A 27,998-nucleotide genomic window follows, 5' to 3' on the forward strand; every position below is an offset into this window, starting at 1 on the left:
CAACCTACCAAAGAAATTGTGGACATATGCTGTAATGACTGCTGCAGTAATTCGCAATAGGTGTTACAATAAGCGTGTAGGACAGACTCCACACTACATGTTTACTGGGAGAAAGCCTGATCTTTCAAAGATGAAAGAATTTGGATCTGTTTGCTATGCATAAAGACAGAACAAGAAAAAGTTGGACTCAAGATGTGAAAAGGGTATTTTTGTCGGGTATGATAAAAATAGTCCAGCATACCTAGTCTACTACCCAGACACTGGAAAAGTTCTTAAAAACAGATTAGTCAAGTTCGTTACAAAATGTGTAGTCGAACGCCAAACTCAGACAGATTTGGAAATGAGTGATGATCTTCATGGGGAGAGATTTCAATCCCCCATGCCAAAAGCCAAGATGGCAGATCAAAATTCCGAAGGGACACAAGATGTGCAAATCGAGACTTCAGATAGTCAGAGTCCACGCTATCCAGACAGAGAGAGGAAGAAGCCACAGTACTTAAAAGACTATGAGTGTAAAGTGAAGTGTGATGACCAGATACCACCTAGTGTTGACTACTGCTACAGAGTAATGTGCAATGCACCACAAACCTTCAAAGAAGCAATGATTTCACCAAAATCAGAGATTTGGGCTACTGCTATGAAGGAGGAGATGGATTCCCTTAGGGAAAATGATACATTCACATTGACCACACTGCCAGAGGGTAAAAATGCAGTGGGGGGCAGGTGGGTCTATGCGGTCAAAAACAATTCAGATGAGACTGAGACATACAAGGCAAGATATGTTGCAAAGGGATATAGTCAAGTGGCAGGAATAGACTATAAGGAGACTTTTTCTCCAACTGCAAATATGACATCAGTACGTTGTTTGATGCAGCTAGCAGCTCAGTATGACTTAGAGTTACATCAGATGGATGTCAAAACAGCATATCTACATGCTCCTATTGACTGTGAAGTGTACATGGAGCAACCAGAGGGTTTTGAAGTCAGGTCAGATACAGGTGAGCAACTAGTCTGCAAACTGAACAAGTCACTGTACGGCCTGAAACAGTCAGGAAGGAACTGGAACAAAATGTTGCATGATCACCTTAGTGAAAATGGTTTTACACAGAACCCAGCTGATCACTGTGTTTACAACAAACAAACTGCAACAGAAAGGATCATTTTGATAATTTGGGCCAGATGGATAGTGAGTGCCAATATGCACCAGTAACAATCTTTGAAGATAACCAAGGTGCAATTGCTCTGTCAAAGAACCCAGTATGTCGTCAGAGATGTAAACATGTTGACATCAGATATCATTTCATTCGATCTGCGCTCAGTGATGGCAAAATAAGTATTGAATATTGTCCAACGGCAGACATGGTTGCAGATATTTTGACTAAACCTGTAACGAAGTTCAAAAATGAAAAATTCTTGGGTTATATATTTGGAATGTAAACTGACATTTGTGAGATGTATAACTGTAAGCTAAATGTGTTGATAGTTAGGTTGAATACGACTTGTACAGTATAAGAGCAAGTGGGGGTGTTAACATATAGACTAATATGTTATAAATTGTGTTCTTACACTGGTACAGTTATGCCCTATGAGAAATGTACAACTGCGCATGTGCGAAAATAAAGAAAGGGCATTTTCCCGCGTTCTGGTTGAAACACCAACGATGAACATGTGTGTTTATTCCTCCGTTAAGTAAGCCGGTATTCCTGTCCTGAAGATGACAGCACCAACAGCCATACATATTGGCTGCACAGTGGGTGGAAGAGGTGCGGCCAAACAGGGTACTCATCTGTTCTGACTCCTGTGCAGCACTGATTCGTTTAAATTAATTTGTGTCACTGCGCAGACAAAGATGTGTTATATGAGATTTTGTATTGCTTGTTTAGGGCTAGCTAGGGTAGTTGTGTGTTCCAGCACATGTGGGAGTGACAGGGAATGAGGAAGTGGATGTTCTCGCCAAGCAGGCTCTCAAACATCTTAATGTCAACATGGAAATGACAATCAATAAAAACCAGAAGATAAGAGGTTAATAAGAACAGTGGTTACATTTTTTTTTGCAAGAGTTGTGGAACAGGGCGGAAAAGGGAAAGGGACTCTACCCACATGTACATATTACCTCAATTACCTCGACTAACCGGTGCCCCCGCACATTGACTCTGTACCGGTACCCCCTGTATATAGCCTCCCTACTGTTATTTTATTTTACTGCTGCTCTTTAATTATTTTATTTAAAACAATTTTTTTACTTATTATCTATTTTTTACTTAACATTGCTGGTTAAGGGCTTGTAAATAAGCATTTCACTGTAAGGTGTTGTATTCGGTGCATGTGGCAAATCAAATTTGATTTGATTTGATCCTGGAGAAGGGAGGAAAGTGTCATCACAAGGCTCAACAGCACTTTGACATTACAGTAGTAGGAAAACATCCAACTGGGAAGTGTGCAGTGATGTAGTGGTAAAAAAAAAAATGTTGGGGTAAAAACTCTGATCACTGGTCGTGGTGGAAAAAGTAACGCTTCCAATACTTTAAAAAATGTTTATCTCAAAAGTTTGATAAACTGTTGGGCATTGTGTTAAACATGCATATTAAGTACATAAAAAATAAATAAAATAAAAACATTTTCTCCACGGGAAGTGTGATCACTGCCAGGAGGAGATACCAGACTGTGGAACACATCCTATTTCAGTGTCAGTGTAACAGGGTTGGTTATGTTTCCTAAAGAAATGTGTTTTTTAATATTCAAGCACTCTTATTGGTTGGTTCAATTCCGATGACAATAAGGCGTGTTGTTATTGGCCCCGCTTGCAGATAAGGGGAGATCGAACGTCAGGTCTCCCTAGTATGAAAATGTGATGCAAGGCGTAGGTCACGTTCTGAATCCTGTATTCTATTTCTATATTTTACAATGTGTACAAGTTCGCTGTACATTCCTGATTTATACCTGTGTGGGTATATGGTACCTGTTAGGGATTGAGGGGCTTCCTGGGATGTGCTTTGGTATATGATTTCCTGTATATAAGTGTGTTAGCTAGCATGCACCGATGAAATGGTCACATAAACTCACTGCTAACACAGTTGTTTTCATGCTACAGATTTTACCATCGACAGCCATCAACATCATTACGTCCTGCACAACTAAAGTGCTGTTTCCTATTTAATCACAGGTATTTACACATATTTTGTATTGTATTTGTGTATTTTGTTTATACCCCAGTATGAAAAATATGATGCAAGGGATTTTACCATCGACAGCCATCAACATCATTAAAGCCCTGCGCAACTAACGTGCTGTTTCCTATTTAATCACAGATAATAAATAAAGATAAACTGGGACCACTGACTGGGGTGATTTCTTTAAACTAAACACAACGCAGGGAGAGTACGATTAACATCTGTTAAACCAGCAATATGGGATGTTTAAGGAATAATGTTATTGAGGAGCCAAGTTTAATTGATTTGTTAAGAAAACCTTCAGGTGGTCCTCTGTAGCTCAATTGGTAGAGCATGGTGCTTGTAACGCCAGGGTAGTGTGTTCGATCCCCGGGACCACCCATACGTAAAAATGTATGCACACATGACTGTAAGTCGCTTTGGATAAAAGCGTCTGCTAAATGGCATATTATTTTTATATTCCATTTCGTTTAAGACTGGTTTAAGGGAATGGAAGAAGTGTAGCTCAGTTGGTAGAGCATGGCGCTTGCAACGCCAAGGTTGTGGGTTCGATTCCCACAGGGGGCCAGTGAAAATGTATACACTCAATAACTGTAAGTCGCTCTGGATAAGAGCGTCTGCTAAATGACTAAAATGTAAAATGTAAGAAGAACAGAGTTCTCAATCTCAAAGCCCACGCTCCAGTACAGTAGGTGGAGATAATGCGCCATTAACGTTGGATGCCAACCTCCGATAAACCCCACCAAAGAAGAGGACATGTCCCAATGCAGACGCCGTAGTTGTACCACAGATTTCTTATAACTAACTCAAGATAGACCACAACCTGTCGTTTCCAATGGGAGCAAATTAATCATAGTGAGCAGAACAAGCAAGGAGGTGGGCAGAGCCAAGCACGAGCTAGCGAGATCCTATTTGCGCGTTCTAGCATGTATTTGCATATTTCCGTTAGGGAACGCCTAGGAACATATAGATTTTAGTTTGGGGAACAGATAACTGTATTGAGATCAAATGTTTCGTAAATGAGAAAATTAGCAGAATGTCGGCTAAAATCCATCTCGCTCCATCTTCTCCCACCGCCGGTCACTGGGCTTCCTCTTGTCACCATATTTGGTGGTGAGTGGAAATGCTAACCGGATGCTTCAGATTTATACATCCGGTGCAACATCTGGCTCATTGTTCTATCTGTGGTTGTTACTGTATGACGAAAGGTTGTTGAAATTTTTGCTAGTAGCTAGCTAACTAGTTGTCAAACAAACACCATGTCTAGCAGAGGAGGAAAACAGAAGAAAGGTAACGTTGCCAGTGAGCAGGAGGAAGAGGAGCAGCCGCTTCAAGCTGTGTTAGTCGCCGATAGCTTCAACCGGAGGTTTTTCCCCATCTCCAAAGACCAACCTAGGGTATGTGATGATGCCATGGATTGAATAGTACATGCTAGCGGCTCGAAAACTCTAGGTGGCTAAGTGCATGTTATTGTCAATGGATGACAGCGCTAGCATAGCTAGCTAGTTAGCTACCGTTCTTGCAGCGACCTCGTGTTCTTGAAATGCAACATTTCATAACAATTGTGGTCAATATGTTTTCCTGCTAGCTAGTTAGTAATATTGGTGGGAGTAAATCTGTGGGTGCCACATGCCAGCAGTTCTTGTCGGTAACTTAGTCAGGTAGCGAGCCAGCTAATTTAGCACTGTTCCAGATGGCATGATATATGATCATCTCTTTAAGTGGGACACAATCAGATCCATGTAGCGGGACTAATCGTGACAAAAGCACAATATCAACGACAATGTTAATTTATTCATCCTGCTAATAACTGAACATTGGTTAAAAAAAAATAAAAAAATAAACTTGGCTACATAAAGTTGTCATCAGTCTAATCTTGGAATCCAAAACCAAATATCGCGTAATTGCTAGCCAGCATCACTCAGAACTTCAGATTTCTTGACACCATCTTATGCTTTATATGTGAGACTCCAAACCCGATGGTCATTGTTGCACTCATCACATCTCTGCTGTGTTTTGTGCCATCCAGGCTCTCCTACCGTTGGGCAATGTGGCCATGATAGACTACACCCTGGAGTTCCTAACATCCACTGGGGTTCAGGAGACATTCGTCTTCTGCTGCTGGATGTCCAACAAGATCAAGGACCACCTGCTGTAAGAACACACATACACACACTGTCTGACCAGGAAAAACTAGTCATAGAAAATATTTAGCGCCCAAACACACACACACACACACACACACACACACACAGGGTTTTCTCAATATAAATGTTCCCTCATCCTCCCAACAGTAAGTCCAAGTGGTGTCGTCCCACTTCTCCCAACGTGGTCCACATCATCACCTCTGATCTGTACCGTTCCCTTGGCGACGTGTTGCGGGATGTGGATGCCAAGACTCTGGTGAGGAACGACTTCATCCTGGTCTACGGAGACGTGGTGTCCAACATCGACGTCAGCCAGGCCCTACAGGAGCACCGGTCAGTCACATTTGACCCTTGACCTTAGACAACAGGGCTGGAGAAAAAGCCTGCACACCCAGCATCTCGCCAGGAGGAGGGTTTGGGTGGCCAATCCTCATGAGTTGGCCAAACCTCTTCCTGGAGAGCTACAGATACTGGGTGTGTCAGCTTTTGCACCAGCCCTGCTTTAATCTAGCACAGTTGATCCAGCTATTCAAGATTGTGATGAGCAGCTGATTAGTAGAATCAGGTGTATACAATGTAGTACACCAATGGGCAGGTAGGACTATTTCTATACCTTTTCATAGTGATCATGTATTAACACTAGGATTTATGTTGTTCATGAAGGCACCGGCGTAAGGTGGACAAGAACATCTCTGTGATGACCATGGTGTTCAAAGAGTCCTCTCCCGGCCACAAGTCTCGCTGCGAGGAGGATGATGTGATTGTTGCCATGGACAGCAAGAGCAAGCGGGTCCTCCACTACCAGAAGACACAGGGCCTTAAGAAGCTACAGTTCCCCATGGTAACGTAACAGTTCCCCATGGTAACGTAACAGTTCTCCATGGTAACGTAACAGTTCCCCATGGTAACGTAACAGTTCTCCATGGTAACGTAACAGTTCTCCATGGTAACGTAACAGTTCCCCATGGTAACGGAACAGTTCCCCATGGTAACGAGGGATAGGATAGAGTATGATGTGTTTATAAAACTATAGTATCCCCCAAAAGGTCAATTTACTTCACAGCAAGTAGTATAGATAAAAACACAAATATATTTTCAGAATGTGTGGATGTTCAGCGGTGTTGGACTGACTATTGTGTTTTCTCTGTATCGTTGCAGAACATTTTCCAACATGGAAGTGATGAGTTTGAAGTTAGACATGATCTGCTGGACTGCCACATCAGTATCTGTTCCCCACAGGTAATCTACTGTCTGGGCAATTCCATGGTAACGGAATTACGCGGGAAACGGTTTTAAATGTATACAAAACAAAAACCATTGATTTCAAAGTTTAACAAACCATAGAATTTACTCAGAAAGGTCGCATATGCACAGTTGTTCCAGTAAAGTTTTTTTTTTTTTTTTGTTTTGTTTACTCTGTAAATTGTTCAAAGTAATTATTGTGCATAGAGTTGTATGGAATGTTAAACTTTTGAATTCAATGGTTTTTGTTTGGCATACATGTTAAAGTGAAAAATCTGACTCTCAGCTAATTCCTTTACTGTGGAATTGCTCGTCTTTAACCAGGTGAGCTGCAAGTCTCTTGTATGGAAGACAGGACACTGGCTTACAGACATTGTATATGGTTTTGTTTACAGGTAGCTGAGCTCTTCACAGACAACTTTGACTACCAGACCAGGAATGACTTTGTCAGAGGGATTCTGGTCAATGAAGAGGTATGAGAAGACGAATTCAGTGATTATGCTACAGTATATAAGATGTACTGTGTGTGTGTTGTATTGAAACCAGAACAGCCCAAGCAATGCCCCAACCATAGCTTATACACATCCTTACCGAGCAAAACAAGTCTACCATCTCCTCCTCCTCCTGCTCTATAGATCCTTGGCAACCAGATCCACCTGTATGTAACACAGGATGGCTATGGAGCCCGCGTGTCCAACCTGCAGATGTACGACTCCGTCTCCTCGGACATGGTGCGTCGCTGGGTCTATCCCGTCACTCCTGAGGCGAACTTCACAGACCAGCGGGGGCAGGGGTGTACCCACTCCCGCCATAACGTCTACCGGGGCGCGGGGGTCAGCCTGGGGCACGGCAGCCAGATGGAGGAGAACGTTCTGATTGGTCGAGACACCAGCATCGGGGCCAACTGTCATATATCGAACAGCGTCATCGGCAACAACTGCACCATAGGTATTATACTGTTTTACTGTTTCTACAGGGTCACGACAAAGTCATGGAATTTTGAAATGGTGTTTTCCAGGCCTGGAAAAGTCATGGAAAATGTTAGTCCGAAAAGTCATAAAAATGTATTTCACAATGTCTGTTAATGTTATTTATTTAGGCACGGTTTTTTAAAAATATTTCTATAAATAAAAGTCAACATCAACCAGGATTGGAATGGTGCATCAGCTGCATGGGCCGTTTCCCAAGGAGAGACAGACAGTGGGCCGTTTCCCAAGGAGAGACAGACAGTAGGCCGTTTCCCAAGGAGAGACAGACAGTAGGCCGTTTCCCAAGGAGAGACAGACAGTAGGCCGTTTCCCAAGGAGAGACAGACAGTAGGCCGTTTCCCAAGGAGAGACAGACAGTGGGCCGTTTCCCAAGGAGAGACAGACAGTAGGCCGTTTCCCAAGGAGAGACAGACAGTAGGCCGTTTCCCAAGGAGAGACAGACAGTAGGCCGTTTCCCAAGGAGAGACAGACAGTGGGCCGTTTCCCAAGGAGAGACAGACAGTAGGCCGTTTCCCAAGGAGAGACAGACAGTAGGCCGTTTCCCAAGGAGAGACAGACAGTAGGCCGTTTCCCAAGGAGAGACAGACAGTAGGCCGTTTCCCAAGGAGAGACACAGTGGGCCGTTTCCCAAGGAGAGACAGACAGTAGGCCGTTTCCCAAGGAGAGACAGACAGTAGGCCGTTTCCCAAGGAGAGACAGACAGTGGGCCGTTTCCCAAGGAGAGACAGACAGTGGGCCGTTTCCCAAGGAGAGACAGACAGTAGGCCGTTTCCCAAGGAGAGACAGACAGTAGGCCGTTTCCCAAGGAGAGACAGACAGTAGGCCGTTTCCCAAGGAGAGACAGACAGTAGGCCATTACAGCAGGTAGGCCTATCCTATAAACTATGATAGAGCAGACTGACTAGGAAGCCAATTCAAAACATATCTTCTACCCTCTAGTTAACGGTTGAGCTGTTATTAGCATGTAGTCATGTTTTCGTCATGTCCCCAAAAAACTTTCCACCGACACTCGAGAATAAGGCCATACAAAGTTGATTCACTTTTTTAAACAATTGATATGATTCATTTCAACTATTAATTTTGACAAAACTAACAATTCACTTTGACATTGTATTAGTTGGGATTAGGTTCAATTGCGGTGAATCAAATCATGTGTTTGAAAATAAACATTTGATAACCGTGAACATGAATTTTAGGAAAAAATATTAAATGTAGCCTTTGGGATTATGTGGCTTGAACTTGTTTTGTAGATACTTCCAGTTGAGTTGGGCATCCAATGTATGGGACATTGCAACTCAATAGATGCTAGTCAGCCTGCAAAGTAAACACTTCCAAGGTATCTCAGCCCTGTGTAGCTCAGTTGGTAGAGCATGGCGCTTGCAACGCCAGGGTTGTGGGTTCGATTCCCACGGGGGGCCAGTATGAAAATAAAAATGTATGCACTCACTAACTGTAAGTCGCTCTGGATAAGAGTGTCTGCTAAATGACTAAAATGTAAAAATGTAGCTAAGATAAATATGACTAAACTAGAAAAGGTACATTTCCTGAAGAAAATTTATGGGCTTGCTTCATCTGAATAAAAATATTTGTTGCCTGCCATAGCTATTTGATCTTTGATATATTGAATGAGCGAATTATTTCAAAAGGCATAACCTATTTGGTTGTAATGTTGAAATGTTTAACATCAAGAGTGGTCAACCATCTTTCAGGAGAGATAATAGATGCAGGCTTTTGTTCCAGCCCCCCTCTAACAAACCACATTTTAGAAATTAGCTGCTCAACCAGACCTTGATAAACTGGCTCTGATGTGTTTGAGCAGGGCTTGATCAAAAAGCATGCACACCCAGCAGCTCTCCGGACTGAGGGTTGGCCACATTGTTTTATACAGCAGGTATTCTACTTTGTGGATTTTAAGTGCCTTGCTGAACGACATGGTATCAGAGAGCAGCCTCCCAGTGTTGATACCACATCACACATACTTTATTTATACGTACAGAGAGACGCCGCCAAGTGTTGGTAATGGAAATGTTGTTAAAAGTCATGATATTCCATCTGTCAAAATGTGTATGAACCCTGTGTCTATCGTAGGTACAGTAGTGAAGCTAACACCTGAGCTTATGACTACCTATGGTGGTGCGGTTCCCACGATCTAACCTCATGACTACCTATGGTGGTGCGGTTCCCACGATCTAACCTCATGACTACCTATGGTGGTGAGGTTCCCACGATCTAACCTCATGACTACCTATGGTGGTGAGGTTCCCACGATCTAACCTCATGACTACCTATGGTGGTGAGGTTCCCACGATCTAACCTCATGACTACCTATGGTGGTGAGGTTCCCACGATCTAACCTCATGACTACCTATGGTGGTGAGGTTCCCACGATCTAACCTCATGACTACCTGTGGTGGTGAGGTTCCCACGATCTAACCTCATGACTACCTATGGTACAGAACTGAGGTTAGATCGTGGGAACCTCACCACCATAGGTAGTCATGAGGTTAGATCGTGGGAACCGCACCTGTCCTTTCAATATAAACATTCTGAGTGAATCCACGGTGCAGTTTTCCTTCAATCTGCTCTTTGCTCTGCATTACTACTCTGCTAGGTTCTACCAAGATGCCAGTGATCCTGGAGAACCTAGCAGTGGAAAGTCCAACTCTTACCGCCTCTCTCTGTTGTCTCTCTGTAGGGGACAACGTGGTGTTGGACCGGGGCTACATCTGGAACAACGTAGACATCTCCAGCAACGTAGAGATTCACCAGTCAGTAGTGTGTGACGGGGCGGTGGTCAAAGAGGCTGTACGCCTTAACAAACAGTGTGTCCTCGCATACAACGTAAGGCAACTGAGTCTTTACAACCAAATAACACTGTTTTTAATGAAAACAGATTACCCTCTTGAATAGAGATAATCGACTGTTGTTTCTGTAGTGCCTTTCAGTAGCTCTCGAAGTACTTTACATTGTAGGTGCTCATTGTAGGTGCTCATTGAAATATTTATGTAAACATTAGCTACATATTGTAAAACGCCAGCATGAAACATGTTGATAACTGTTTTGCTTTCACTCTTTCCTAATATCAAAATGTTATTAGCTACAGTAAGCTTTCAAAATAGTAACTGTTGAGTACTTTTGGAGTATTTTTTTCCCATTATTCCATGTTGTCTGTTTCCCCAGGTGGAGATTGGTCCGAACCTGTCCCTCCCAGAAGGGACTGTGGTGTCCATGCATCACCCTGAGGAAGAGGAGGAAGATGATGATGATGAGTTCCTCAGTGATGACCAGGAGGTGGGACACAGCAAAGACAAGACCAGGCAGAAAGGTGTGTATTAGTAGTATACCCCCCCCCCCTAATAACTAATTGATTCTAATAACCAACTCATCATCAACCTTTGATTATTTGAATCAGCTGAACTAATTGATCAGTTCAGTGAATGCCTAAATTCAACATACCTGCTGATCTTCCAGGTTGGTTAAATCAAAAAACATGAAGTGCCTCCTGGACCAGGGTGACCTACCCCTGCTCTATACCTTCTACACATTCTTAGTATTTATTACTGTAGTGGGTTTATGGAAAGGATTATGCGATGCTTCAACAATTGATAAGTCTACAAACGATGTTTTGATATGAAATGTATTTTGATCTTGTTTCCAAAGTTATATTGTTATTTCAACGTTATGGAAATCTGTTTTTGGAAATAATATGTCAAAGGTATCTCAGGACATAGCTGTGATATTTATGTCCATGACAGTGAGCAAAACCTTGACGACTGTACAGTACACTTACCTCCCTGTTTCACCTGTTCAGCATTTAATCCAGCAGAGGTAGGACCTGAGGGTAAAGGTTATATCTGGAAGCCTAGTGTGGACGACACTGAGGACGAAGAGCTGGCACAGTGTCTATGGGGTAGGCCACTTTCAAAACAAAACTCATGCAAGGTAGTGTGAAGAGACTGGGTCAGGCCAGCTGTCCATGCCCTCAGTCATAAAATATATATCCTGTTTCCCTAGGCCTGGTGCTGAACCCTGACCCAGAGAGTGACAGCGAGAGTGAGGCCAGCGAGGAATCTCAGGATCGCAGTCGCAGTGTCTCACCTGAGATTGACGACGTCAATGGTGAGGGGTACTGATTGATTTATTAATTGATTAGTTGAATTGATGATACACATCGAAAATGACATATTATCAGCCATAACAAGAATGTGTTTGTGTAGCTTTCCAGTTGGAAGTGGTGGGGACACTACAGAGAGGTTTGGAGGAGAACATTGTCTGTGACAACCTGGTCCTAGAGATCAACTCTCTCAAGTAAGTAGTGGTCAGCTCCTGATAAGTAAGTAGTGGTCAGCTCCTGATAAGTAAGTAGTGGTCAGCTCCTGATAAGTAACTAGTGGTCAGCTCCTGATAAGTAACTAGTGGTCAGCTCCTGATAAGTAACTAGTGGTCAGCTCCTGATAAGTAACTAGTGGTCAGCTCCTGATAAGCAAGTAGTGGTCAGCTCCTGATAAGTAAGTAGTGGTCAGCTCCTGATAAGTAACTAGTGGTCAGCTCCTGATAAGTAACTAGTGGTCAGCTCCTGATAAGTAACTAGTGGTCAGCTCCTGATAAGTAAGTAGTGGTCAGCTCCTGCTCCTGATAAGTAACTAGTGGTCAGCTCCTGATAAGTAAGTAGTGGTCAGCTCCTGATAAGTAACTAGTGGTCAGCTCCTGATAAGTAACTAGTGGTCAGCTCCTGATAAGTAACTAGTGGTCAGCTCCTGATAAGTAACTAGTGGTCAGCTCCTGATAAGTAACTAGTGGTCAGCTCCTGATAAGTAACTAGTGGTCAGCTCCTGATAAGTAAGTAAGAGTAAGTAGTAGTCAGCTCCTGATAAGAGTAAGTAGTGGTCAGCTCCTGATAAGTAACTAGTGGTCAGCTCCTGATAAGTAACTAGTGGTCAGCTCCTGATAAGTAAGTAGTGTTCAGCTCCTGATAAGAGTAAGTGGTGGTCAGCTCCTGATAAGTAAGTAGTGGTCAGCTCCTGATAAGTAAGTAGTAGTCAGCTCCTGATAAGTAACTAGTGGTCAGCTCCTGATAAGAGTAAGTGGTGGTCAGCTCCTGATAAGTAAGTAGTGGTCAGCTCCTGATAAGTAAGTAGTAGTCAGCTCCTGATAAGTAACTAGTGGTCAGCTCCTGATAAGAGTAAGTAGTGGTCAGCTCCTGATAAGTAACTAGTGGTCAGCTCCTGATAAGAGTAAGTAGTAGTCAGCTCCTGATAAGTAAGTAGTAGTCAGCTCCTGATAAGTAACTAGTGGTCAGCTCCTGATAAGTAACTAGTGGTCAGCTCCTGATAAGAGTAAGTAGTAGTCAGCTCCTGATAAGTAACTAGTGGTCAGCTCCTGATAAGAGTAAGTAGTGGTCAGCTCCTGATAAGAGTAAGTAGTGGTCAGCTCCTGATAAGAGTAAGTAGTAGTCAGCTCCTGATAAGTAACTAGTGGTCAGCTCCTGATAAGTAACTAGTGGTCAGCTCCTGATAAGAGTAAGTAGTGGTCAGCTCCTGATAAGTAACTAGTGGTCAGCTCCTGATAAGTAACTAGTGGTCAGCTCCTGATAAGTAAGTAAGAGGAAGTAGTAGTCAGCTCCTGATAAGAGTAACTAGTGGTCAGCTCCTGATAAGTAACTAGTGGTCAGCTCCTGATAAGTAACTAGTGATCAGCTCCTGATAAGTAACTAGTGGTCAGCTCCTGATAAGAGTAAGTAGTGATCAGCTCCTGATAAGTAACTAGTGGTCAGCTCCTGATAAGTAACTAGTGGTCAGCTCCTGATAAGTAACTAGTGGTCAGCTCCTGATAAGTAACTAGTGGTCAGCTCCTGATAAGTAACTAGTGGTCAGCTCCTGATAAGAGTAAGTGGTGGTCAGCTCCTGATAAGTAAGTAGTGGTCAGCTCCTGATAAGTAAGTAGTGGTCAGCTCCTGATAAGTAACTAGTGGTCAGCTCCTGATAAGAGTAAGTAGTGGTCAGCTCCTGATAAGTAACTAGTGGTCAGCTCCTGATAAGTAACTAGTGGTCAGCTCCTGATAAGAGTAAGTAGTGGTCAGCTCCTGATAAGTAAGTAGTGGTCAGCTCCTGATAAGTATGTAGTGGTCAGCTCCTGATAAGTAAGTAGTAGTCAGCTCCTGATAAGTAAGTAGTGGTCAGCTCCTGATAAGTAACTAGTGGTCAGCTCCTGATAAGAGTAAGTAGTGGTCAGCTCCTGATAAGTAGTGGTCAGCTCCTGAAAAGTAAGTAGTAGTCAGCTCCTGATAAGTAACTAGTGGTCAGCTCCTGATAAGTAACTAGTGGTCAGCTCCTGATAAGAGTAAGTAGTGGTCAGCTCCTGATAAGTAAGTAAGAGGAAGTAGTAGTCAGCTCCTGATAAGAGTAAGTAGTGGTCAGCTCCTGATAAGTAACTAGTGGTCATCTCCTGATAAGAGTAAGTGGTGGTCAGCTCCTGATAAGTAAGTAGTGGTCAGCTCCTGATAAGTAACTAGTGGTCAGCTACTGATAAGTAACTAGTGGTCAGCTCCTGATAAGAGTAAGTAGTGGTCAGCTCCTGATAAGTAACTAGTGGTCAGCTCCTGATAAGTAACTAGTGGTCAGCTCCTGATAAGTAACTAGTGGTCAGCTCCTGATAAGTAAGTAGTGTTCAGCTCCTGATAAGAGTAAGTGGTGGTCAGCTCCTGATAAGTAACTAGTGGTCAGCTCCTGATAAGTAACTAGTGGTCAGCTCCTGATAAGTAACTAGTGGTCAGCTCCTGATAAGTAAGTAGTGATCAGCTCCTGATAAGAGTAAGTAGTGGTCAGCTCCTGATAAGTAACTAGTGGTCAGCTCCTGATAAGTAACTAGTGGTCAGCTCCTGATAAGAGTAAGTAGTGGTCAGCTCCTAATAAGTAACTAGTGGTCAGCTCCTGATAAGTAACTAGTGGTCAGCTCCTGATAAGTAACTAGTGGTCAGCTCCTGATAAGTAAGTAGTGTTCAGCTCCTGATAAGTAAGTGGTGGTCAGCTCCTGATAAGTAAGTAGTGGTCAGCTCCTGATAAGTAAGTAGTGGTCAGCTCCTGATAAGTAACTAGTGGTCAGCTCCTGATAAGTAACTAGTGGTCAGCTCCTGATAAGAGTAAGTAGTGGTCAGCTCCTGATAAGTAAATAGTGGTCAGCTCCTGATAAGTAACTAGTGGTCAGCTCCTGATAAGAGTAAGTAGTAGTCAGCTCCTGATAAGAGTAAGTAGTGGTCAGCTCCTGATAAGTAAGTAGTGGTCAGCTCCTGATAAGTAAGTAGTGGTCAGCTCCTGATAAGTAAGTAGTGGTCAGCTCCTGATAAGTAAGTAGTGGTCAGCTCCTGATAAGTAACTAGTGGTCAGCTCCTGATAAGAGTAAGTAGTGGTCAGCTCCTGATAAGTAAGTAGTGGTCAGCTCCTGATAAGTAAGTAGTAGTCAGCTCCTGATAAGTAACTAGTGGTCAGCTCCTGATAAGTAACTAGTGGTCAGCTCCTGATATGTAAGTAAGAGCAAGTAGTATTCAGCTCCTGATAAGAGTAAGTAGTGGTCAGCTCCTGATAAGTAACTAGTGGTCAGCTCCTGATAAGTAAGTAGTGTTCAGCTCCTGATAAGAGTAAGTAGTGGTCAGCTCCTGATAAGTAACTAGTGATCAGCTCCTGATAAGTAACTAGTGGACAGCTCCTGATAAGTAAGTAGTGTTCAGCTCCTGATAAGAGTAAGTGGTGGTCAGCTCCTGATAAGTAAGTAGTGGTCAGCTCCTGATAAGTAAGTAGTGGTCAGCTCCTGATAAGTAAGTAGTGGTCAGCTCCTGATAAGAGTAAGTAGTGGTCAGCTCCTGATAAGTAACTAGTGGTCAGCTCCTGATAAGTAACTAGTGGTCAGCTCCTGATAAGTAACTAGTGGTCAGCTCCTGATAAGAGTAAGTAGTAGTCAGCTCCTGATAAGAGTAAGTAGTGGTCAGCTCCTGATAAGTAAGTAGTGGTCAGCTCCTGTTAAGTAAGTAGTGGTCAGTTCCTGATAAGTAAGTAGTAGTCAGCTCCTGATAAGTAAGTAGTGGTCAGCTCCTGATAAGTAAGTAGTGGTCAGCTCCTGATAAGTAAGTAGTGGTCAGCTCCTGATAAGTAAGTAGTGGTCAGCTCCTGATAAGTAAGTAGTGGTCAGCTCCTGATAAGTAACTAGTGGTCAGCTCCTGATAAGAGTAAGTAGTGGTCAGCTCCTGATAAGAGTAAGTAGTGGTCAGCTCCTGATAAGTAAGTAGTGGTCAGCTCCTGATAAGTAAGTAGTGGTCAGCTCCTGATAAGTAAGTAGTGGTCAGCTCCTGATAAGTAAGTAGTGGTCAGCTCCTGATAAGTAAGTAGTAGTCAGCTCCTGATAAGTAAGTAGTAGTCAGCTCCTGATAAGTAAGTAGTGGTCAGCTCCTGATAAGTAAGTAGTGGTCAGCTCCTGATAAGTAAGTAGTAGTCAGCTCCTGATAAGTAACTAGTGGTCAGCTCCTGATAAGTAACTAGTGGTCAGCTCCTGATAAGTAAGTAGTGTTCAGCTCCTGATAAGAGTAAGTAGTGGTCAGCTCCTGATAAGTAAGTAGTAGTCAGCTCCTGATAAGTAAGTAGTGGTCAGCTCCTGATAAGTAAGTAGTGGTCAGCTCCTGATAAGTAACTAGTGTTCAGCTCCTGATAAGAGTAAGTAGTGTTCAGCTCCTGATAAGAGTAAGTAGTGGTCAGCTCCTGATAAGTAAGTAGTAGTCAGCTCCTGATAAGTAAGTAGTGGTCAGCTCCTGATAAGTAAGTAGTGGTCAGCTCCTGATAAGTAAGTAGTAGTCAGCTCCTGATAAGTAAGTAGTGGTCAGCTCCTGATAAGTAACTAGTGGTCAGCTCCTGATAAGAGTAAGTAGTGGTCAGCTCCTGATAAGTAAGTAGTGGTCAGCTCCTGATAAGTAAGTAGTGGTCAGCTCCTGATAAGTAATTAGTGGTCAGCTCCTGATAAGTAACTAGTGGTCAGCTCCTGATAAGTAACTAGTGGTCAGCTCCTGATAAGTAACTAGTGGTCAGCTCCTGATAAGTAACTAGTGGTCAGCTCCTGATAAGTAAGTAGTAGTCAGCTCCTGATAAGTAAGTAGTGGTCAGCTCCTGATAAGTAAGTAGTGTTCAGCTCCTGATAAGTAAGTAGTGGTCAGCTCCTGATAAGTAAGTAGTAGTCAGCTCCTGATAAGTAACTAGTGGTCAGCTCCTGATAAGTAAGTAGTGGTCAGCTCCTGATAAGAGTAACTAGTGGTCAGCTCCTGATAAGAGTAACTAGTGGTCAGCTCCTGATAAGTGCTCTACAGAGAAGTGCAAACTTTGTTGAAGTGCAATAATATTTCAGTCCCATTAGAACATATCCAGCTAAATGTTGCTCCATGCTACTATCTTCAATGTATAGATCTTGTACTTCCCCTCTCCCACCAGGTATGCCTATAACATCACTCTCAAGGAGGTAATGCAGATTCTTACCAGAGTTGTTCTGGAGTACCCCTTCCAACTGCAGGGGACGCAACTCACCACCCTACAGTACACTGGTTTACTATTGCCTGTAAGTACCTACAACTACAGCCCTACAACCACCACACCCCAATAAATTGTTCTACAACCAATAATTTGTATAAATATATGTTATTTATCTAGCTCTTCATTTTTACAGACAAATCACTTACAAAAATGACCAGCTCCTATCTCTACCCCAAAACAACTTTTACAGAGGTGTAGCTGTGAATGGGGGACAGAGGGCGAGACGGTCACAGAATAACCTATTTTCTCTTCTCCTCCCCACGCCTCTCAGCTGCTGAAGAAGTGGTCTCCGGTGTTTAAGAACTATATCAAGAGAGCTCAGGACCACCTGGACTGTCTGTCTGCTGTGGAGGAGCTGTTTCTGGAGCAGGACACACACCAGACTGCTATGGTCAAGGTGGGTGAGAGGGTGGGTGAGAGGGTGGGTGGGCCAAATTGTCCGGGAGAGGCTGTCCATCATAGCCTACACCCCGAATATGAGCGTCAGCGCCATATTCGCACTCCTTTTGGGCGCACGTGCGCCTGCTGCTGAGGAGAGAGCGGGAATGAGAGAGGGGGTCACTGTTGATTACGAAGATGGAGGCCTTTTTCATTGAAGTTCGAGGACGAAGAGTAGGTCTATGTCTACAGTGAGTAGAGTACACGTGAAGAAGTTTTAATATTGTAGTGGACTAAGATGAGGAGAACTTTGGCGGGGCCAATTGCAGGCTACTGTCTTTGTAATTTGCTATAGGCTGCTTTTTAAGGACGCAAATGTGTCTCATTTGGCCAATATCCCTTGTTTATTGATGGCCAGTTCGGATCTGAATACATATGGATGTCGGGTAAATTTCTCAAATGTCCGGTGAATTTAAATCTTCCCGGCACCACATTTCCCTAACGGAAACCCTGGCACACACACTGGCAAAGATTTTTCCGGCAGGCAGGCAGACAATGGAATGACTTTGAGTGACAGTGTGAGGACTTTGCATAGGCGGTTTGTTGTGTTTTTTTTTGTGTGACTGTAAAAAAATTCCTGTAACGTAAAATAACATAATTAACCGGTTCCCATCATTATTTAAATAACAGTTCTGTCCCGGAACAGTATAGATCACTTTCGTTTGCGTTTCAGATTCTGTTCCTCTAAAAAAAAAATGCATTTTCAGTTCTGTTCCCTGAACCGGTTCCAACCTGCTTTTTACATTTAAAAAAAAAAATACGTGTGATGTTGGATGTTAACTTGTCTGTTGTTGTCGCCTTCCCTGTAGGTGCTGATGAAAATGTACCAGCTGGAGATCCTTGAGGAGGCGGCCATCCTAAAATGGTTCTCTACAGGAACCACCACAGACAGGAGCAGACAACTACGGAAGAACCAGGGAGTGAGTACCACTTACAGGGCTTCTTACATTATGACAGCAACAAAGGCATTGTGTAGGGAAAGCGATTTTGTTTTCCAACGGAGGGGGCAGTTAAACGTACCCGAAGTGCGTGCCTCTGTGTCTTTTAGAGGTGGCACTGTACGTCCTGAACAGGCCCCAGGCCTAAAACACATGGCTGAGAGGTGATGTCCTGTCTTCCTCAGCTCCAGAAGTTTATCCAGTGGTTGGAAGAAGCAGAGGATGAGTCTTCGGAGGAAGGAGAGTGAGGAAGAGGAATAGAGACTGAAGACTTGAGACTGTTGTGTGAATAGAAACCAATGGTGGTTCCACTTTAAATCTGCATTTAAGAGGACCGGTTTCCCAGACAGAGTTAGGGCTGGATTTAATCCGTATCGCGGAAGATCCGCGTGAAAACATAAAAGGTCATTTCCGATTGAGCCGACATATACAGTGTTTACCATTAATGCAGTCTCATCGAACATTGCCTTTCAATTGAGCTATAACGCAGATCTTCCGCGATACGGATTGAACACAGCCCTAAACCTAGTAGTCCTGGAGTAAAAATCTATTTCAGTGGACGTTCTCCACTGAGGACGCTTTTTAGTCCAGGGTTAGGCTTAATCTGTGTCCGGGAAAACCGGCCCAGAATGTCAAAGGTTATCAGGTTGTACACTGCGGCAGCTTCATATTGCTTCTCCAAAAGGAAATGGTGTTGTTGATATTTAGTGTACAACACAAGGTGACATCTTGCTCACAATGTCACAAGAAGACAAAAGCTGTGGTATGATTTAAACACCCTAATAAAAGAAAGCTTGAACACACTTGAGTAAGGTTTTAATGAGTGAAAACAAGATACTCCCGACACAGACCATCACCAATTAATAAAGAATGTCACAGATCTGTTTTTTTTTACAGTGTTCAGTATAGACAGGTTTTACCGGTCTCTTGTCAGTTCAGAACAATACAACAGATTTCCCTGGGGGCGGTTTGAAGTAACCACAGTGGTTTAATGCTGTATAGAGGTAGTTGTTATACTAGCAAGCTCACCTGCTGACGTTAGTCATACGTCTATCACATAATACACCACAATCTCAGACACCTTACAATCACCAGTTTTGTGGACCGCAGCGACTGGCAAGGAATGATTCAAAGAAAGTACGATTAAAACTTAAATATTTGAAAAATAATCTATTCAGAACTTTTTTCTTTTTTTTTTTTTAAACGACTGGTCTACATTCCAGTATAAGAACTCCTTTGTTGAAGCATCTACTTAAAACACTTGATGTGCCACTGATACGCTGTGGACGGGATTCGTCAGACACAGTCTTGCAATACCTATGGTCCGCCATAATCCTGTAAATTCGGAGTGGTTTTAGTAATATTCACTACAGACGTTTCCCATTCAGCTAGGACATCATCCCTCATTAAAACAAAATATTTGGTTTGGTCCATCATGAATGACTGATCAGCTGTAAAATCACCACGGTTACAATTGTGGACCATGCACTGTCCATATCTACAAAGAACTAGGATAAAGTTTTAAGCGATACTTCACCTTCTGATAGGCTGAGTTGAATTTTCCCCATATTGCTTAAAACCTATCCAATCATTTTAGATGTGCAGGAGGGCATCATCACTACTAGTCCCTTCTGTCCTTTTTCCCCATCGTACTATAAACCGCCCCGGCCAGCAGCGATGCCCCCGTAATCCCAAACAGCGCCGTCAGCCCCTTCCACAGATTGGCCGTGCCCTCGTGTCCCTCTATGAACCCCCTGTAGTCCGTGGGGACCAGGATGTAGCGGCGGCCGTCCTGTGGCGCCTGTAGTCTCACGGTCCCTCCCTCCAGCACCACCTCCCCGAAACCCGTCATAGTGGTCCCGACACGGAGCAGCTCCTCAGTCTCCTTCTGCACCGTGGGCCGCTCGCCGCTGAGGCCCTCCAACAACACGTTCACCAGACCCTCCTGGGCGTGTTTGACCCCGCAGTGAACCCTCTCCAGGAACGAGCCGGAAGCCTCCAGAGGGGAATGGACCTTGACGGTGATGTCGGTGATGCAGGCGCCCGGTTCAACAAGACTGAAGGGGACGGCGTTGTTGGTCTCCTTCCTGTTGGTCATTCTGGTGTTCCTGAGAGAAGAGGGATGAATGGTGGTGTTGAATTTACAGTATGTACTGAATTGTGTTGCAATTGCATTACTTTTAGGTGATGTAGACTCCTGTCAGAAAATGTGATTCTTGAAGACCTACATGATTCCAAGTTCCACTTTGAGCCGGACCACCAAGAGTGTATAGCCTCCATAGTACTATTTAGTTTCCATATGTCCATACTACACTATATATACACAAAAGTATGTGGACACCCCTTCAAAATGTGTGGATTCGGCTATTTCAGCCACACCCGTTGCTGACCGGTGTATAAAAATCGAGCACACACCCATGCAATCTCCATAGACAAAAACATACTGAAGAGCTCAGTGACTTTCAGCGTGGCACCGTCATAGGATGCCACCTTTCCAACAAATCAGTATGTCAAATTTCTAACGCTGCTAGACCTTCCCCGGTCAACTGTAAGTGCTGTTATTGTGAAGTGGAAACGTCTAGGAGCAACAACGGCTCAGCAGCGAAGTGGTAGGCCACACAAGCTCACAGAACGGGACCGCCGAGTGATGAAGCACATAGCGCCTAAAAAAATCGCCTGTCCTCGGTTGCAACACTCACTACCGAGTTCCAAACTGCCTCTGGAAGCAACGTCAGCACAAGAACTGTTCGTCGGGAGCTTCATGAAATGGGTTTCCATGGCTGAGCAGTCGCACACAAGCCTAATATTAGCATGCGCAATGCCAAGCGTCGGCTGGAGTGGTGTAAAGCTCGCTGCCATTGGACTCCGGAGCAGTGGAAACACGTTCTCTGGAGTGATGAATCACGCTTCACCATCTGGCAGTCCGACCAAATGAATCTGGGTTTGGCGGATGCCAGGAGAACTACTTTTACATCTTACATTTTAGTCATTTAGCAGACGCTCTTATCCAGAGCGACTTACAGTTAGTGAGTGCATACATTTTTCATGTCATACAGCCATCACTAATCTAACTATTTACCAACAGGACATGTCTCACGTGATTGATTTTTCATTTCAAAGCCAAACTGAAAACAAAAGGATTGAAAAGTAAATCACATTTAAGAGGTGTTGTGGTCAAAACAGACTGACATACCGTCAAACTCATTGCACTTCAACATACACAGACAGACATACAGGAGTCCCACATTTTTGTCTTTACATGGTGGTCCTCATGGCCAGCAGACAGACAGGAATCCCACCGTGGCAGTCATCCTCTGGTCCTCATGACCAGCAGACAGACAGGAATCCCACCGTGGCAGTCATCCTCTGGTCCTCATGACCAGCAGACAGACAGGAATCCCACCGTGGCAGTCATCCTCTGGTCCTCATGACCAGCAGACAGACAGGAATCTCACCGTGGCAGTCATCCTCTGGTCCTCATGACCAGCAGACAGACAGGAATCTCACCGTGGCAGTCATCCTCTGGTCCTCATGACCAGCAGACAGACAGGAATCCCACCGTGGCAGTCATCCTCTGGTCCTCATGACCAGCAGACAGACAGACAGGAATCCCACCGTGGCAGTCATCCTCTGGTCCTCATGACCAGCAGACAGACAGGAATCCCACCGTGGCAGTCATCCTCTGGTCCTCATGACCAGCAGACAGACAGGAATCCCACCGTGGCAGTCATCCTCTGGTCCTCAGGACCAGCAGACAGACAGGAATCCCACCGTGGCAGTCATCTCCTGGTCCTCATGACCAGCAAAGTTGTGTTTAAAGTCATCTGTCTGCATGTCATGTCCTTCACAGACGTGGATGTCCCAGTATATGATTAAAGTAAACCATAAAACCATGAGTATAAACAGGGCCTAATATGTACTGTTAGGGTCCACCAGCCATTGTGGCAAGGTAGATGGACAAAACATATATAATCTACCAGCCACTCAGATCTTTTTTACCAGCCAAAATATTTTTGACATAATTACAAAAAAAAAATGACCATGCTTTGTAATGTTTCTAGAACAAGAAATGTTTTAGTAAGAAGTACATTTCATATCTTTTTTTTTGTCTTTTAAATCAAAATATCTGAGACAATTATCCAGCTGCCCCTTTAAGAGCGGGAGGTTACCGTAGTAACGGGGCCACTCGAGTTCTGTCACGTGTGATATTTGGGATCTGATTATGGCGTCTCTTCACTCAGTTTAAGCAGCGGACTCAAACTAACGTTGAAAAACAACCGAGCTTGTGAACAAAACAATTTAAAATCGCCAAGAAACACGAGGACAAAGTCTCACTTTGTAGACTTTCAAGTAAATTAGACTAACTTTCATGCCTACAAAACTGTATCTATCAGCACTTCACTCAGTGAGCTCAGCTCCCATGCAGTGTTGCTGCGCGAGGTTGGATATAGGATTAGTATTTATTTGCGCAATTAGCTATGATGCAAAAGAGCAGAAATACTTTGAAAACAGCTACTGCATTATTTTTCTAACATGTGCATGCATACTTGACCTTTGACTGTTTATTCGCAAATGTAAGGCTGGCACTGCAGAGCCCTGCAAACTGACCACCCGCCAACGTGGCTGGTGAAAGACCTTACCCGCCAATATCTAAATCTACCCGCATTGTATGCGCAAGATTATAAAAATCTATAAAGACCTGACCCATCACCAACCACTGTCTCTATAGCTTCCTGAACACGCCAAGCATCACACAATGGTGCAAACGAACCCCGAGGGCTGGGTTGGGAGGTTAAGTCGAGAGTTGTTGGGTTGCTGAACTGGTTGGAAAATCCCAAAGATGGAGAGCAAGGGTTGAGGCGTGCTCTGTGTATGTATTGATGGCACAGACGGGGCAGTCAGGGGACAGAGAGAGAGATGTTGTGAGGGAGTCCCAGACCCAGACCCAGACCCAGTCCCAGACCCAGACCCAGACCCAGACCCAGTCCCAGACCCAGTCCCTCCCTTGGTCATTGGTAGTTCTTGATCGAGGCCAGTAGGGCTGGGCTGTGGTTCCAACTCCATATTAAATGCCCATGATTTTGGATGAGCAGGTGTCCGCATACTTTTGGTCATGTAGTGTGTGTGTACATATTGCTGTATTTATGGCTAATGAATTTTCTGTGTACTTACCATGTTCTAGTGATGTTGTTCCACACATTCCAGTGTTCCTCTACAGCTATCCTCTGGATCACACCAAAGCATCTTGGGACAAACTGACTGGCCAGAGTCTCACCGTCCGCCTGGACCAAACCTGGAACAAGAATACTTCACACGTCTCTAAATGCATACTGGTAATAAAAACACATTATTTAATCAAAAGGCTGTTTAATCAGTTTCGGGGGAGGGGGGTTCCACTTACCTTCCACTGCGACGTACTGCAGTTTTCTGTGGGGCGATGCCTTGAGGATCCTTACCAAGTGTTGATCCGGGATGAATTTGGGTATTTCCTAGTCGGGAGAGAAAAATGAAAACACAGAAACTGTACTGCATTTCACCTTCATGAGTTTGTGTGTGTGTTACCTTCAGCTTGACTAGGTCATCTTTCTTGTCTTTGTATAAGTGGTAAAACAAGCCAGAGAAGGCGAAGCTGGAGCCCACACCGATCAGGACCAACGGGTTGAAGATGGGAAGGTCACTCATCTTGTCAATCTGTGATAGAAAATAAGACATTTCAGCAGAGAAAAACTCCCAGATCAGAAACCTAAAACCAAATCTTGTGTGACTGCTGGCCAACTTCCACAACAACATCCACATCCACATCCACTGTTTGTTGATGTGGATGTTGTGGACAGGAGTTTGGTGGCGCCTTAATTGGGGAGAACGGGCTCGTGGTAATGACTGGAGCGGAATTAGTGTAATGGTAACAAATACATCAAATCAAATTTTATTGGCCACATGCGCCGAATACAACAGGTGCAGACATTACAGTGAAATGCTTACTTACAGCCTTTAACCAACAATGCATTTATTTTTAATAAAAAAAGTAAAATAAAACAACAAAAGTGTTGAGAAAAAAAAGAGCAGAAATAAAATAAAATAACAGTAGGGAGGCAATATATACAGGGGGGTACCGGTGCAGAGTCAATGTGCGGGGGCACCGGCTAGTTGAAGTAATATGTACATGTGGGTAGAGTTAAAGTGACTATGCATAAATAATTAACAGAGTAGCAGCAGCGTAAAATGATGGGGTGGGGGTGGGGGGGCAGTGCAAATAGTCCGGGTAGCCATGATTATCTGTTCAGGAGTCTTATGGCTTGGGGGTAGAAGCTGTTGAGAAGTCTTTTGGACCTAGACTTGGCACTCCGGTACCGCTTGCCGTGCAGTAGCAGAGAGAACAGTCTATGACTAGGGTGGCTGGAGTCTTTGACAATTTTGAGGGCCTTCCGCTGACACCGCCTGGTATAGAGGTCCTGGATGGCAGCAGAAGCTTGGCCCCAGTGATGTACTGAGCCGTACGCACTACCCTCTGTAGTGCTTTGCGGTCGGAGGCCAAGCAGTTGCCATACCAGGCGGTGATGCAACCAGTCAGTATGCTCTCGATGGTGCAGCTGTATAATTTTTTGAGGATCTGAGGACCCATGCCAAATCTTTTCAGTCTCCTGAGGGGGAATAGGCTTTGTCGTGCTCTCTTCACGACTGTCTTGGTGTGTTTGGACCATGATAGTTAGTTGGTGATGTGGACACCAAGGAACTTGAAGCTCTCAACCTGTTCCACTACAGCCCCGTCGATGAGAATGGGGGCGTGCTCAGTCCTCTTTTTCCTGTAGTTCACAATCATCTCCTTTGTCTTGGTCACGTTGAGGGAGAGGTTGTTATCCTGGCACCCACGGCCAGGTCTCTGACCTCCTCCCTATAGGCTATCTCATCGTTGTCGGTGATCAGGCCTACCACTGTTGTGTCGTCGGCAAACTTAATGATGGTGTTGGAGTCGTGCCTGGCCATGCAGTCATGGGCGAACAGGGAGTACAGGAGGGGACTGAGCATGCACCCCTGAGGGGCCCCCGTGTTGAGGATCAGTGTGGCAGATGTGTTGTTACCTACACTTACCACCTGGGGGTGGCCCGTCAGGAAGTCCAGGATCCAGTTGCAGAGGGATGTGTTTAGTCCCAGGATCCTTAGCTTAGTGATGAGCTTTGAGGGCACTATGGTGTTGAATGCTGAGCTTTGGTCAATGAATAGCATTCTCACGTAGGTGTTCCTCTTGTCCAGGTGGGAAAGTGCAGTGTGGAGTGCAATAGAGATTGCATCATCTGTGGATCTGTTGGGGCGGTATGCAAATTGGAGTGGGTCTAGGGTTTCTGGGATAATGGTGTTGATATGAGCCATGACCAGCCTTTCAAAGCACTTCATGGCTACAGACGTCAGTGCTACGGGTCGGTAGTCATTTAGGCAGGTTATCTTAGTGTCTTTGGGCACGGGGACTATGGTGGTCTGCTTGAAACATGTTGGTATTACAGACTCAGTCAGGGACATGTTGAAAATGTCAGTGAAGACACTTGCCAGTTGGTCAGCGCATGCTCGGAGTACACGTCCTGGTAATCCGTCTGGCCCTGCGGCCTTGTGAATGTTGACCTGCTTAAAAGTCTTACTCACATCGGCTACGGAGAGCGTGATCACAGTCATCCGGAACAGCTGGTGCTCTCATGCATGCTTCAGTGTTGCTTGCCTCGAAGCGAGCATAGAAGTGGTTTAGCTCGTCTGGAAGTCTTGTGTCACTGGGCAGCTCGCGGCTGTGCTTCCCTTTGTAGTCTGTAATAGTTTTCAAGCCCTGCCACATCCGACGAGCGTCAGAACCGGTGTAGTACGATTCATGGTTTCCATGTGTTTAATGTCATTCAATTTATTCCGTTCCGGCCATTATTATGAGTGGAAGTTCAGCCCCTGATGACACACGCTTGCATGTAGCTCACTGTAGGACAAGAGGCCAGCCCCGTGGTAAGCTGAGTACACAGCGTGTGCTTTTGTTTTGTTCATCCAGAAATCGTTTTTAGCATAGACCAGGGCTGCCCAACCCTCTTCCTGGAGATCTACTGTCCTGTAGGATTTCAATCCAACCCTAATTTAGCGTATCTGATTCAGCTAGTTAAGGTCTTGTTGAGCAGCTAATAAGTAGAATCAGGTGTGTTTAAATTAGGGTTGGTCTGAAAACCCACAGGACCGTAGATCTCCAGGAAGAGGGTTGGACTGCCCTGGCATAGACGTTACAAGCATTTCGCTACACCCGCAATAACATCTGCTAAATGTGTGTACGTCACCAATACAATTTGATTTAGATACACTACTAGGTTTCTTGGCGTGTGTCCTCTCGCAAATGCCACTATAATAGTACACTACATAGGGACTTTTGACCAGGATTTATTGTTTTCCAATAATCTAGTATTTTTGATGTGGTTTGTTTGGAGAGACTGTGCTAATGATGTGTAAATGCTATTTGCAGTAAAAGTTTAAAGCCGCAATATGTAACTTTTTGAGTGACAGCCCAAATTCCCATAGAAATGTGACTTATAAATCTGTCATTTTCATTGAAAGTAAAGTCTTAAGAAGCGGTAGATCTGTTCCATGTATGCTATTTTTATGCTTCCCGTTCTGAAGTTTAGTTTTTGCGTCTTTTACTTTTGGTTTTGTACACCAGCTTCAAACGTCTGAAAATGCTATATTTGTGGTTATTGAAGATATTTCACAGCGGTTTAGATGTTACAATGACTCTCTACATTCTCTCTTGCTTGTTTTGTGACAAACTGAAATTAGGCCAACTATTAGACTTTTAGCAACCAGGAAATGTCGAAGAGATTTTAAGCATTGGTATTCTTGTCCAGAAACACCTTAATGTCCCTCTCCTGTGCAATGGATATAACAGGGGCGTATTCATTACGCCGATTCTGATCAAAAACATACGAAAGCAAACGGAACGAAACGGGGAGGGACCTACCTGAACTTGTCCAATAGAAACTCTCGTTTTCGTTGCAAAACTCAACTGTTTGCAACTGTTTGGCTAATGATTACACCAAATATTTTTTTTTTATAACTAACCCTCATTGTTCTATCTGTGATTACACCCTGTAGCCTGGCTGTTCACCTTGTAAGAAGAACAAGAGAGGAAGAAGAACTCAACGATATATATTCGTAATGACGGATTTAGTCAAATGGCCTTGATGTGAATGAATAAATCCCAGTACTCACCTATTCGAAAACACAGTCAAAATGTGGGAACGAATAAATCTGAAATAACTCTAGGCGAGTCATTTAGGTTTCACTTCCTTTATTTTACGCGTTGATGACGTTGCACTTGCTAAGCCAGTGGCAATGGCAGGTAAATTGCAATCGTAACCGCCCACTAGTAGTTCTACAAAATGAGTTAGAAGACGAGTCCTACAGGTGGCAGCAAAGCCAATGGTTTTGGTTAGAGCCTTTAACTTCAGCAAAGGGCTCTGAGTTTAGGACGCTTGTCCACTTAATAATTGAGGCAGAT

At 44.1% G+C, this 27,998-nt stretch overlaps 2 protein-coding genes across 3 annotated transcripts; one reads left to right on the forward strand and one right to left on the reverse strand.

Moving 5' to 3' along the window:
• The first annotated feature begins 4,007 nt into the window (after window positions 1-4,007).
• On the forward strand, window positions 4,008-19,290 carry LOC311119369 (translation initiation factor eIF2B subunit epsilon-like). 2 transcript variants are annotated; one of them, XR_014611936.1, is made up of 17 exons: window positions 4,351-4,567; window positions 5,200-5,324; window positions 5,465-5,650; window positions 5,981-6,158; window positions 6,476-6,556; window positions 6,955-7,032; window positions 7,195-7,507; window positions 10,244-10,389; window positions 10,729-10,873; window positions 11,360-11,458; window positions 11,563-11,667; window positions 11,766-11,856; window positions 17,013-17,136; window positions 17,383-17,508; window positions 18,359-18,469; window positions 18,673-18,844; window positions 18,978-19,290. XR_014611936.1 is itself a non-coding variant. In XM_084194081.1 (16 exons), exons 1-16 carry the CDS (start codon window positions 4,430-4,432, stop codon window positions 18,733-18,735), a joined length of 2,109 nt encoding a protein of 702 aa, XP_084050207.1. In that variant the 5' UTR covers window positions 4,008-4,429; the 3' UTR covers window positions 18,736-19,290. The 2 variants fall into 2 exon arrangements, 1 of the variants encoding a protein (XP_084050207.1); XM_084194081.1 differs by having other exon boundaries at window positions 4,008-4,567; window positions 18,673-19,290.
• On the reverse strand, window positions 19,287-27,805 carry LOC311119370 (mitochondrial ubiquitin ligase activator of nfkb 1-A-like). The gene is made up of 5 exons (XM_084194082.1): window positions 27,710-27,805; window positions 24,050-24,178; window positions 23,889-23,976; window positions 23,660-23,780; window positions 19,287-20,595 (listed from the first exon to the last, which is right to left on the reverse strand). The coding sequence occupies exons 2-5, from the start codon at window positions 24,167-24,169 to the stop codon at window positions 20,109-20,111; spliced, it is 816 nt and encodes a 271-aa protein (XP_084050208.1). The 5' UTR covers window positions 24,170-24,178; window positions 27,710-27,805; the 3' UTR covers window positions 19,287-20,108.
• Between the last annotated feature and the right edge of the window lie 193 nt (window positions 27,806-27,998).

This window comes from Coregonus lavaretus (assembly GCF_964263955.1).
Source record: "Coregonus lavaretus genome assembly, contig: HAP1_SCAFFOLD_7235, whole genome shotgun sequence".
In the NCBI taxonomy this organism is placed as follows: Eukaryota; Metazoa; Chordata; class Actinopteri; order Salmoniformes; family Salmonidae; genus Coregonus; species Coregonus lavaretus.